The 13,391-nt window shown below is 41.6% G+C and overlaps 1 protein-coding gene across 3 annotated transcripts in view; it reads right to left on the bottom strand.

Moving 5' to 3' along the window:
• Positions 1–13,391, bottom strand: part of LOC311239565 (brefeldin A-inhibited guanine nucleotide-exchange protein 1-like) — a 184,563-nt gene that overhangs the window by 160,809 nt on the left and 10,363 nt on the right. For all 3 annotated transcript variants that reach the window (XM_084327920.1, XM_084327918.1, XM_084327919.1), the window contains 5 exons: positions 11,507–11,640; positions 5,751–5,985; positions 5,298–5,397; positions 3,036–3,175; positions 2,087–2,195 (listed from right to left, as the gene is read on the bottom strand). In XM_084327920.1, coding sequence (XP_084184046.1) covers positions 2,087–2,195; positions 3,036–3,175; positions 5,298–5,397; positions 5,751–5,985; positions 11,507–11,640 — 718 coding nt within the window. The remainder of the gene's footprint in view (positions 1–2,086; positions 2,196–3,035; positions 3,176–5,297; positions 5,398–5,750; positions 5,986–11,506; positions 11,641–13,391) is intronic.

Raw genomic sequence — 13,391 nt, 5'->3', positions numbered from 1 at the left:
CATTCATTTGGCTACAAGAATATAATGGTAAATTACCATAGATGTATCACAACAATACATGATATTGTTCGCTATTCCAGTTTATATCGTACATCCATTTGTGTAACTGTAAATCCATGTATATTTATTGTATATATTAAAAATAGTGGCTATTTATGTATGTAGTTGTGGGTTTTCTTTTCTAATCAGAGTGATCTATCTTGAGAATGTGTTGTATATGCATTTATTTATATTTATATTAAATATAACTTATACTTAGTGTTATAAGAAAAGCTATAAGAAAAGGAAAATGTCCTGTACCCATATACTGTGATTTACAGGTATTTTGGTAAATGGCTGTATTTATATCCAAAGCGTTTTACAATTAGTTTCTCACATCTTACCCATTCACTCACACATTCACACACCGACGGTGGAGGCAACCATGCAAGGTGCCAACCTGCTCATCAGTGTCTTGCTCAAGGACACTTCGACACGCTGCCCGGGAGGAGCGAGAATCAAACCGGGAACCTCCGGATTACCAGACGACTGCTCTACTCCCAAGCCACTGTCGCCCCCTATTATTAGGTCTATTTTATTATTAGGTATTTTTACTTTGGTCTCTATCACTATACATTTATAGTTAGTGTAATCAATCATTTGACCTGATGTACACTAGAATGTGCAGCATACCATTCTCTGACGTCTCACCCCTTTATGGATGAGGATTGTTGGCAAGTGACAGCTCTCACTTTTTCTTCATTCTAGTGACTAGTAGTGACACAACTGTCGGGTCTAGCTCGTATACTGCGTTGGCCCACTAGCCTTAAACTAAATGTATAAGCAATAGTAATAATCATGGATTATCGTCATAGTTCTTGTAATCTTCAATCAAGTCAACTGTAAGTAATGCGACGTTATCTATAGCTAATGCTTGCATCACCATGGAGGTCTAAGGTAAATGTGTATCTCATTAACATACTTTTCCACTGCATATTGTAACCCTCTCTGTCTGCTTCTAGATGAAATATTTGTGTTATCTTTAAAAAACAGGTCTATTACCTGCTGTGATAAATCTCCCGCGGCATAGCCACTTTCGTGACTGTGAAGCAAGGCTTGCATCACAGTCAGGAAAGGGGCTACTTACGGCCATCGTCAACGAGAGTCATCCACGGTCGGCTTAGCTTGACCGAGTTTTCAAAGGGGGCGTGGTTTAGCGACAGGTCTATTGTGTAAAGTTGCCCAAATAGTGCAAGGAATAGCAATGCATGTCCCCTTTAAACTTTTTTTATTGCATTTTCCATTATTCAGTCTCTTTACATGTTATCCACTTCACATCATTGTGATACTAAACTACAAGGATTATTCAGACAGTCTTTTTATGTTTTCCACATCACATCATTGTGATACAAAACGAAAAGGATAGGAAAACCAACCTGAAAAAAATATATAATACTAATACTACTAATAATAATAATAAATAAAAATAAATAAAAATACAAAACACACAATACCATAAACAAACAAGAAAAAATAAATACAGCACATTCCTCACCTTGATCATATAATCAGTCGTTACATGTTACGGTTACACATGGTATATCTACTGTATAATTATAAAATGTACAGCGAATATGAATCGGACCTAAGATATCCTGACTTTTATTTACCCATCATTCTCAAATATGGACCCCAAGTCTTTTTGAACACATGTACGCTATTATTAACTGTGTATAAGTTGCTCAAAAGAGGCTAATCTAGCAAGCTCATCATTCCACTCTCTAAAGCAGATTTTCTCTGTTAATTTCCAATGTCTCAATATTATCCTACATACTGTTATGAGGGCCAGCCTTATCCAAGAGCATAAATATGAGGATAGTTCTGTATATATCTATTCTTAAAAAATATAAAAGTTTGTATCTATTTTTAATTTATCTCTTTTGTTTTGCACTCGCTTGTATTTAAATTGTAAACATGTTTGTTAAGTATTGTGTGATTTTGTGTGAAGGTTGGACTAGCAAAGTAAGATTTTCATTGTACGGCAAACTGTCTGTTTAACTGTGCACATGACAATAAACAATCTTGAATCTTGAAGAGATAATCTTACCGAGGCTGGTCTGAGAGTTGGGATTGACGTACTGATCATTGCTCCACTCCACCATGCACTTCAGAATGGACACCAGACATTCTAGACCTTTCTTCCTCAAATTTAGCTCCTGGAACACAGAAAAAGACAGAGTCGCTCAAGGTGGTGCTTGACGTAATCCATCAAAATGTACACGTTGCTTCCAAGTTAAAACGATGTGTGTCATTGACCAGGTTCCATTTTTATTATTTCTTTTTGTATACTTGAAGTGTAATCAACTAAGCAATCAAGTATTCTTTAGCATGCTTAGAGATTGCAGTGTTTAACACCCCCACATACATACAAACCACGCCTGCCCCTGCTGACCTCATCTCACCACAACTTTCTCTCCTGCGTCTCCCCTTCCCACCTAGCCTTCCAACTGTCTCAATATGATATGTATTGTCTTAAATAAAACAACATACTAAGTGGAGTGAACTGCTCACCCCCCCCTCATCTTGGGACACCCTCTCTCACCTGGGCAGGCGTGGTGCAGAGACACTCTCTCACCTGGGCAGGCGTGGTGCAGAGACACTCTCTCTCACCTGGGCAGGCATGGTGCAGAGACACTCTCTCTCACCTGGGCAGGCATGGTGCAGAGACACTCTCTCACCTGGGTGGGCGTGGTGCCCAGCTCGTGGCCTGCTCGTCTCCCCCCTCCCCCATACATCTTGGGACACACTCTCACCTGGGTGGGCGTGGTGCCCAGCTCGTGGCCTGCTCCCCCCCCCCCCCCCATACATCTTGGGACACACTCACCTGGGTGGGCGTGGTGCCCAGCTCGTGGCCTGCTTCCCCCCCCCCCCCCCCCCCCCCCCATACATCTTGGGACACACTCTCACCTGGGTGGGCGTGGTGCCCAGCTTGTGGCCTGCTCGTCGCCCCCCCCCCCCCCCCCCCCCCCCATACATCTTGGGACACACTCTCTCACCTGGGCGGGCGTGGTGCCCAGCTCGTGGCCTGCTCGTCCCTGGGCGATCTTGGACAAGTAGTTGACCAGCCTCTCAAAGATGTTGGCAGCGTTCAGGTCACAGTCGTAGTTGACGTAGATGTCTACCACGCTTTGGGCATCTGATGGTTTGAGGGGTTAGGGTGGATGGATAGAAAGGTGCGGTGAGGATGACAGTGTGAGAATTAGATTTTTTTTTATTTCCCCCATAACTGGAGTGCTATCTATCCATCCAGATACCGTAATTTCGGTGTGATTTGCCAAGGTTTGGAGATAATGGTGCTCAAAGCGCCAAAAAACTACATTTGAAAAACTCAACAGCAACATCTCTGTCCAGAAATCATGACATGGTTACTCACAATACTCCACAGACCTCATTGTCAACAGTTTCATTGGGAACTATTTTCTATCGAAGTACACCTGCCATAATAGTTCTTAACCTCAGGCGGGCCGTCGCACGTCGCAAACGACCTCGTCTGTCGGCTTCACGCTGTGTTATCGTCTATCAACCAACACATCGGTTGACACCCTACTTGGCCTATTATCTGTTTCCAATTTCGCGTTACAAGATCAAACAGGTAACGAGTGTCGACAAAGTGACCACCTCCGGTTTCGCCTCCTGGTGACTGGACCAATCACCTCCGACCAGGGAGCGAAATTAACTTTTTGACTCACCGGCCAGTGGCGGGTAGATGGGAAGAGTCTACCCGCCAAGCATATTTCTTACCTGCCAACATTTTTTTGATTAAAAAAAAATATATATATATTTTATATAATTTTTTTTTAAATAAAATATATATTATATAATCATACTTGTAGTTGTATTATCTGCGAGACATCGCCACCACGCAATAAGTCAAAATGCTTGCTATCTGCAAACAGCTCCACTGTCTGTGTGTATACTTGAGTAGCCTCCAGCTCCAGCAAGGATTCTCCGGCCCTGCAGCTAGACCCTATATTCAGCTAGACCCTACATTCAGCATGCAAGGATTCTCCGGCGATGCAGCTGGACCCTATTTAACGTTACGGTTCTTTTGTCAAATCACATTCAACATGCCCTCAGCTAGAATACGCATTCAATCAATGTTATAAGACATTGATATCAGGAGCTATCTGTAGCTACTGCTAGCCCGGTAGATAACGTTAAGACAATTTAGTTTACTGGGGCAGATGGATCTAACGTGAGCTAGCTAAGCTAGCTAACGAGGGAACGGAGCACTCGAGTCGACTATTGCTGGAGCATTTGTTGATATCAGCAGCTATCAGTAGCTAGCCAGCTAGATACCGTTAGACAATGCCTCGTCATGTATTAAACTAAAAGTGAATAGTTGACTGGGTCATTGTTTAAACAGTAACGTTAGCTCATGGAGGTCCGATATAGACTAGAGCAGACGGAAGTAAACAAGCCAAATGAGAGCTTCCGATTAGTCATTTGCTTTCTTTCTCGTGAAACCAGTCACGTCACTCTACTGTGATTGGACCGTTGACTTGAGTGCAATGTGGGACCTGTAGTTTTTTAACGATCTCGCGGCGGAGAAAAAAAAGACGAGCGGCTATAATCTGTACTCGCACAAGAGTATCGTTATGAACTACACGTCTACACGCCACACGGCGGGCAGCCCTCTAAGTGTCATGCGCCAAAGGTAAAAACAGACCGCCCCTGGCGGGCGGCGGGCTTTAGTTTCGGTCCCTGCCTCCGACGGTGAAAATGATTGGCAGTTTTTGTAGCCAATGAAATTCTGGAAACGAAGATAGCTCACTTGAAGGATGTTTACCAGGAAATATGGTTTATTCTTGGCGTAAAGGTCCAGATTTGTTCGACTTCTGCTGCGTGCATTACTTCATTGGTTGGTGCCAATGACCATTTTCAAAAAGAGACCCATACATGTGCTATAAATTGTTTAAGAATAGCTTTCAAATTACTTTGGGTATGCAATCGACAGGCGTTTTATGCTAAATTGAATGAAACATTGACTTATTCTTTGTGCTTTGGGTGAACTGTCCCTTTTGAATGTCACATAGACCATAATGAGGCGAATGAGAAAATCGATGTTCTTAGCTTCGCTTTCTTCGTTTGTTTTTGTGATTTGGTTGGTACTGTATACCAACCCCCAGGGTGGGAAAAGACAATCTCTGTTGAAGCTGAGGACTGGTATATGAACTAACATCGCAGCCAGGAACCTATACAACCAAAGGCTCTACCAAAGTTCAATATTGCTTTAAAATGGTAGTGGCAGCACCCACCTGCACATATCCTTGTCAGGCTCTGGATAACCATCCACTTGTGGTCAAAGGAGCTGGTGGACGTCTCCAGAATATACAGGAAGATCTCCTTGAAAAACACCTGAGTGAAAGAGACTAATACAATCAGATGAAATAGCAATTTTATGAAATAAATGCAGTACACTGTAACAGAGAGTATGCCACATACAGTATGTCTCACAACAACTAACTTGGCCAAGGTGCTGCAGGCAAAATGTAGAAAATAGAAGAATCTTAATGTGTCTAAATTGACCAGAAGTCAGTTCTAATCTGAATATCTGAGAAAGCTGACGGCAGCTGCTATTAGACCGAAGATACATGCTGTTCACAAACTCTTCATGATGTCAGATCAACATCTTCTGTGGAGGCTTCGACAACACCAGTCCAAATGCACATGGAGGACGAAAACGCACACATGAGAGCCGAAACCCGTACCTCGATCTGCATCTTGAGGTGGGTCTTGAAGTGGGAGAGCAGCGTGAGGAAGATGGAGAGTGAGAGCTCGAAGACCTCGGGCACGGAGGACACGCCGTTTTTGGACAGTGCCACACACAGGTACTGCTTGATGGCGTTGATGAACATCTCGTTGGTCTTGAAGATGGGCCCGGCGGTCTGCAGGATGGACAGGAGCAGCTGGAGGGACAGCACCTTGGAACGCAGCTCATGAGACCTAGACGGGTGGACAGACAGGTGGACAGATGGGTGGACAGACGGGTGTACAGACGGGTGGACAGACAGGTGGACAGACGGGTGGACAGACAGGTGGACAGACAGACAGGTGTACAGACGGGTGTACAGACAGGTGTACAGACAGGTGGACAGACAGGTGGACAGACAGGTGGACAGACAGGTGGACAGACAGAATACGAAGATGAGACGAGGATGAAATGCAATTGTATGTCACTGTGACCAATGTTCCCTCTAATTTTTTTTCGGTCTGAGCAAACACTCAAACCTCCTGAGCAGACATCAGCAACTACTGAGCAACATACGTCACCTGCCGATATCCCTCAATGTCTAACATAAAAATCTATACATTTAGCTGATACACAGAAATAATACAAAAAGGCATATTATATTCCTTAATCAAATATTTATTTGACCATTGATTGATGATACAGAGCAAAGTCCTTACTTTGGCTGGCTGCGGCGGTGTGAGTCGTGTCACTAACTTTTGTCTTTTAGGAGGCCGACTTGTCATTATTTTATTAAGTGAATTATCATGCGACTTCAAGGGTGACCATATTGTGATTTTTTTTTTTAAAGGGGACACTGCCTTCAGCCTCAAGATACTTAATGATACTCAAAGTTTACTCAAAGATGCCTTATCATTTTAATATATTTAAAGTATGCCTCCTCTGTATGGATATAAAATTATTGTTTATATTATTTTATAACAAAATAATATCTCTCTATAACCAAAGTTACTCAACATGCTGTATTATGCCTAAAGTAATCTATCTGACAAATCTCAAGAAAATAACTAAATCAACCTATGAGAAAATATATATTTTCAAGTCTTACTGGATAAAATAAATAACAAGAAAAATATGAAGTAATGTTCTAAATAATACCTCTTCTGTATTAGAAAATCCAGCGTTAATTTTTTGTATTTTTTTTTGTATTTTTTTTTTGTATTATTTTTTAAACAAACACATAAACAAACATGACAACATAAAATTAGATATACAAGCATTAATTAACAGTGCACATCCAATGAAATCACCATTTAGATAAATGTCTTATACAAGATATACCCCTAATACCTGCTATCTAATACCCTACACACATATGCTCTCGCTCGCTCCCCCCCCCCCGGACCCCCCATTGGATAATCCATCCATTATCGTTCGCTCCTAACCAGGCACTACCATTATATGCTAGCTTTTATTCTCTCCACCACTTCTAACTGCATTGTCATTTTGGATTCATTGAGACCCAAAATTCTTGCTGTAGATATTTCTAGATAAATCACTTCGAGATATGTAAGAATCCAGACCTTCCGGCACATTTTCTCCGGTTGAAACCATCGTGATGCTATCAGCTTTTTAGCCGCTGTGATACCAGACAAAACCAATCTCTTTAGCTGTATAGGTACTGCACACTCAAAAACATCATTCAGCAGTAATACAGAGGGGTGTACAGGTATATTCAGAGTTAAGAGATTTGATAATTGCTGGGTCACTTCTTTCCAGAATATCTCAACTGGTGGGCAGTCCCAGTACATGTGCATAAATGTCCCCTCGTCCCCATTTGTACATAAGGAGCATTTGGAGTCTTGTTTAAGACCCATTCTGTTCAGTCTTATAGGAGTCAAGTATGTCCTATGAATATGATTTGTTGATGGTCCGGGTTCCTTGATGCAAAACAGGGACACGTCCCCAAGGACTTCAAAATTGCGAGAGTGACCCCTCTGCACAAAAAAGGCAGTAAATTAGACCCAGGCAACTACCGCCCTGTTTCTATCCTTACCTCCATCTCGAAAGTCATGGAAAAAATTGTATACGAACAGGTCGAAAAATACCTTGCGGAAAAAAATCTAATCTACGAATTCCAATCTGGCTTCAGAACATCCCACTCCACTGACACATGCCTTCTCTATTTAAACGACCACATCAAACAAGAGGTGGACGCGGGCAAATACTGCGGCATGGTCATGCTGGACCTACAAAAGGCCTTCGACACTGTCAATCACACCATTCTGATTGACAAGCTAAAAGCAATTGGTTTTGATAGTCTATCAGTGAGCTGGATGCAATCCTACCTGGAGGGGAGAGAGCAGATGGTGGAGGTAAACGGTACCCTATCCCCCCCCCTCACAGTAAACTGTGGTGTTCCACAAGGAAGCATACTAGGTCCGCTACTGTTCCTAATTTATGCAAATGACATGTCGTCAGCTTGTGACTGCAACTTGTTCCTGTTTGCGGACGACTCAGCCCTGCTGGTCTCTGACAAGAACAAATTACAGGTTGAAAAAACCCTCAGCTCAGAACTAAGCAAAATCTGCATATGGCTCGCTGATAACAAACTATCATTACACATGGGCAAAACAGAGTCCATTCTCTTCGGTTCAAATAACAAACTCAGCAAGACCGACGGCTTCTCAGTTACAGTGGGTGACAATATTGTCACAAGGAAAGAAGATATTACCTACCTGGGTTCCATCCTAGAGGCAAATCTTTCCTGTGACAAAATGGCATCCAATGTAATAAAAAAAGTCAACCAACGAACTCGTTTCTTGTACCGGATCTCCTCACTGGTAAACAAGAATACCCTGAAGACTCTAGCAGGAGCACTCATTCAAGGGTACTACGACTATGCTTGCACCTCATGGTACCAAAGCACCTCAAAGGCGCTAAAAACAAAATTACAAACATCTCAAAACAAACTGGTCAGACTACTGCTTGACCTTACTCCTAGAACCCACCTCACCCCTGCCCACTTTGACAACCTAGGATGGCTTAGAGTAGACGACAGAGTACAGCAACTTGCAATGGGCCTGGTCTACAAGATACACTACACGACCAAGGTACCCATGTACATGACTAAATACTTCCCAAAGGTCAGTGAATACCACGATCACAACACCAGAGGGAGCTCCACAAATCATGTTAAACCCAGATTCGGCTCAAACAAGGGACTAAACACGTTTCGCAATTATGCCACATCAATGTGGAACGCCCTACCCAAAGCTGTAAAGGAATGTGAATCACTACCCACTTTCAAAAACACTCTCAAAAAACACCTAAGGGAGACTGCAACTCGAAACTGGCCCCTGTAAATGTCCGAACACAACCCCCGCCAACACCGCCAACACCCCCCCCCCCCCCCCACTCCTACCCCCCCCCCCCCCCCCCCAACCACCTCCAATGTACAGTCCCACCCCCACCTACCCAATCCAATGTACAGTTTCTACGCCTAATGTATATACTCTTTTCTTTCTGGACTCTTTTTGTATCACAAATACAGTACTGTAATTGCAAATCTGGTATGTCATAAATGTATAGATGTAGCAGTACTGTCTATCTGTATGTCATGTATGTCATATATGTTACGATGAATTGGAAATGGGGGACCCTGGTGGAAACAAGACGAAAGTCTTTCTCTGGTCTGCATCCCCTTAACAATTGTATGTATTGAGCTGTACTGCACTGTACCCATTCTGCAATCTGTTAATAAAGTTTTCATTCATTCATTCATTCAAGTCAAACATTTGCCCAGGCTTCTTGCCAGTCAAAGTCTATCTCCAGGTCTGGTATATCCCTCCTCCAGACTGAGTCTAGGTGGAGGATTTCATACGAGGACGTTAGTAATTGATGATAAAAATCTGAAACAAAACCTCTCGATGTCTCTCTTTCATAGAAGAATTTGTGGTATCTGTGGTGTACAATTGGTATCCTTAATGGAACACCGTGAGCCTTCAAACATAACAATAACTGTGCGTAAAAGTAATATGTGGAACTGGTGAGATAATTTTTTTTGCGTATTTCCTCATAACTACAAAATCCCTGTTTGTTGAAAACATCTCCTAATGTGTGTATGCCCTGCTTTTCCCATCTGGGGAATCTTATAGGTGGTTTTCCAATCAGGAGTGCATTGTTATTGAATAAGGGAGTATGATTATGCCATTTATGTGGGTTAGAATATTTTTTTTGTGTTTCACGCCATATCCGGATCGCATGAGTAATAATGGGGCCAAATTTCAGTTCGCATTGCTTAATTGATAATTTGGTGTATACTATGTCCTGCAGTCTATGTGGTGCTACTATATTTACTTCTAAATTTCTCCAGGATACTGATGCTTGGGGATCAAACCAGGTTGTCAGTGGTCTTAAAGTGTACGCCTTAAAATAGTGGAAAAAATCTGGAAATGCCATACCTCCGTCGGCTTTGTTTCTCTTTGTTTGTTTCTTTGTATCTTTTCAATGTAATGTAAATTATAAAACAGTAACCTCACAAAGATACTAATTTAAAAGTGCACTGTGCAGTTTTGAATTTGTTACATTTGCATAACTTGCAATTAGTGTACAAAACTAATTTATTACACACATAATCCTTAGAATGATTGTATCATAACAAGCATCTTATCAAACCAAAACATCATTTTGAGGCATCAAAATAGTTTTAAATGATTTTCTTTCTCTCTCTGTATAACTGCATACTTCAATCAATCAATTCGGTCAATGCCATCAAACTCTCGCCTCGCACAGCTTTGTTTGTAATGTTTTTCTGTGTCCATGTGAGCTTTGAGATCGCCAGCACCTTTATTAGACACAGAAACATATGGTCAAGCTTTGCACGCGTTGCAACTTGCACTCTGCTTCCAAGTAGTCTCGCCCGGGATGGTAAATTGGGAATTTTCTCTGCAGTTCATCTGTAATGTACATTTTCGCATTGTGAGCAGAATCAATGCTGGTCGGATGAGGATCTGTCCGCTTCCTCATCCGTTGTCTGTGAGCGCAGTAGAGCCGCCCACAAAGCACTGAAAGCAAGCTTCTCTGGGTAACGTCACACGCAACTGGGGACCGTAGTATTCAGTGCAACGCGCCAGTCAATTTAACTACATTCTTATTTTACACAAACGTTTCTGTGCGCAACAGATTTCAGATGTGCGTGGGAGCGTTTTGCCCTTAGAGGGCACATTGACTGTGACTCATGAAGACCAACCCTAACGGAATTTACTCTTTGCAAAATGTCTGCAAGTCCTGCTACCCTTACTGTTGCTATCAAGATGAACCCTACTACTGTCTGCATCAGCGGAATACCAGAAGAAATTAAATAATTGTACCCTCCAGACACCAGATAGCATGTGTGAAGCCTATATGAAACGCTGATCTCTGTTCCTTTGTTGTCGGTAAAACAAAAAAAAAACACTATGAAAAAGTTTAGTGTCAGGTCAAAGGAAGTACTGGCTGAAGACAGTTGGTTCGGCAGACAGTACATTACAAATGGTTGACTATTATTTAGGGAGACCAAGTGAAAATTGGACACAGAAGGTGAATTATCCTATGAGAAAATATTCCTATTTGAATTAAACTAAACCTCATCATAAAGGTGTCTGATCTTCACCAGGCACCTCTACTGCTTCTTCATGGATGTGCACCACAACCCAGCCTAATCAACTGTCTCTAGTCTCATAACTACACTGTATTGATGCTGTGGTGTTACTGTGTGCGGTTAGAAGAACATACTTGGGATCTGGGGGCCCGTCGGAGAGGGGCTTCATGGAGAGCTTGCAGAGGGAACGGAACACCAGGAAGGCGTCTTTCTGGAGGATGTGCGAGAACTTGGCTACAGGAGACGAACCACAGGTCCCACTGGATTCCTGATGCAACAGAATAGGACACAGGAGAATCAAACACAGTATACACTGGATTCCTGATGCAACAGAATAGGACACAGGAGAATCAAACACAGTATACACTGGATTCCTGATGCAACAGAATAGGACACAGGAGAATCAAACACAGTATACACTGGATTCCTAATGCAACAGAATAGGACACAGGAGAATCAAACACAGTATACACTGGATTCCTGATGCAACAGAATAGGACACAGGAGAATCAAACACAGTATACACTGGATTCCTGATGCAACAGAATAGGACACAGGAGAATCAAACACAGTATACACTGGATTCCTGATGCAACAGAATAGGACACAGGAGAATCAAACACAGTATACACTGGATTCCTGATGCAACAGAATAGGACACAGGAGAATCAAACACAGTATACACTGGATTCCTGATGCAACAGAATAGGACACAGGAGAATCAAACACAGTATATGTTGGGTGGAAATTAATTGTAGCCATATTGCAAACTAGAAGATTTTCTTTTTTTAATTTCCCGCACCATTTCAGCAAAACAGTAAAAACATTGACCATGACAGAAAGTGTATAAAGGTGCTGAGTAGAGGCAAGAGACCCAGATGGGCCTATACAGGGCCTCAACTCATTAAATCATTGGATAAAAAAGAAAGAAAAAAAGTAAAGTGAAATAAGTTCATAAAAAATTTTCATAATATTAAAATAATAATAAGATAATGATAATAATAACAATAATAATCAAAGTAATAATAACAACAACAACATTACTAATTAGTCTAAACAAATTAACATGAAACTGTAAAACAAAGTGACATTAATAAATGGTTTTATGAGATTGAAGCTATTCATTTAACAATGTATATTTAAGCTTGGATTTGAGTGATGAAATATATTAGCACATTTTTATTATGGAGGGTTTTGAATTCCAAATAGTAGGACCTCTAAATCTTATACTGAACTGACCTAATGTTGTGCCGAAGAAATTACGATGAATATTGTTTGATTGCCTTGTTGGATATGAATGAATACTGGAGTTTGATATGAAACATGCATTCGCTCATATAAAGAGAGGCAACAGGGCAAGTACCCAGCTATATATGTACCCTACGCTTCATATCACAGCCAGGCAAATTAACAGACTGAGTCATGTAATTCAATTTTACTTACTCAGTCAGAACCATTTTATCTTACCTAAACATAAAATTCAGACCACTTATTTGTCAAACGCTTACCCTGAAGTTGTTGAAATGGTCCCAACTTCTCAAAATGTCAACGGAGAGTGTTTACTGGGCTGCCATAATGAATAGACTTGAAGTGACAATAACACATTTTACGCTCTAATCAAGATGTCAGCCCCCAGTAAACACATTGGGCCTCATTCAACAATACTCTTATTATTTTTCTTATATTCTTGCTTACCTGTCTGTTAACACTATGTGGACTGTCCACATACGTGTTTTGATTCCACCCGTTGAGGACCAGAGCCATGAGTTAACTCGTGGCGAGTTGTTATTGTTTTATTCCATATTAATAACGCTATTAACGTCCGCGATCGACTTGCAGGACCTACCCACATATTTGATTTTCAAAACATGCAATACCGGCCAGATCCGCTTAGGGGCGCCATCGCTCCACTGCAGTATCATTGAGGGCGATTGAAAAAAAAAACGTTTTACTGTCTGTGGGCGTTTCATATGAGCCTCGGTTTCAAACGAACACCCTCCATCTTTGATCCCGTTACCA

Source organism: Notolepis coatsorum (genome assembly GCF_963971535.1).
Source record: "Notolepis coatsorum genome assembly, chromosome: 13".
NCBI lineage: Eukaryota > Metazoa > Chordata > Actinopteri > Aulopiformes > Paralepididae > Notolepis > Notolepis coatsorum.
Note: the sequence above shows the minus strand (reverse complement) of the source record. Positions and strands in the feature narration are given on the sequence as shown.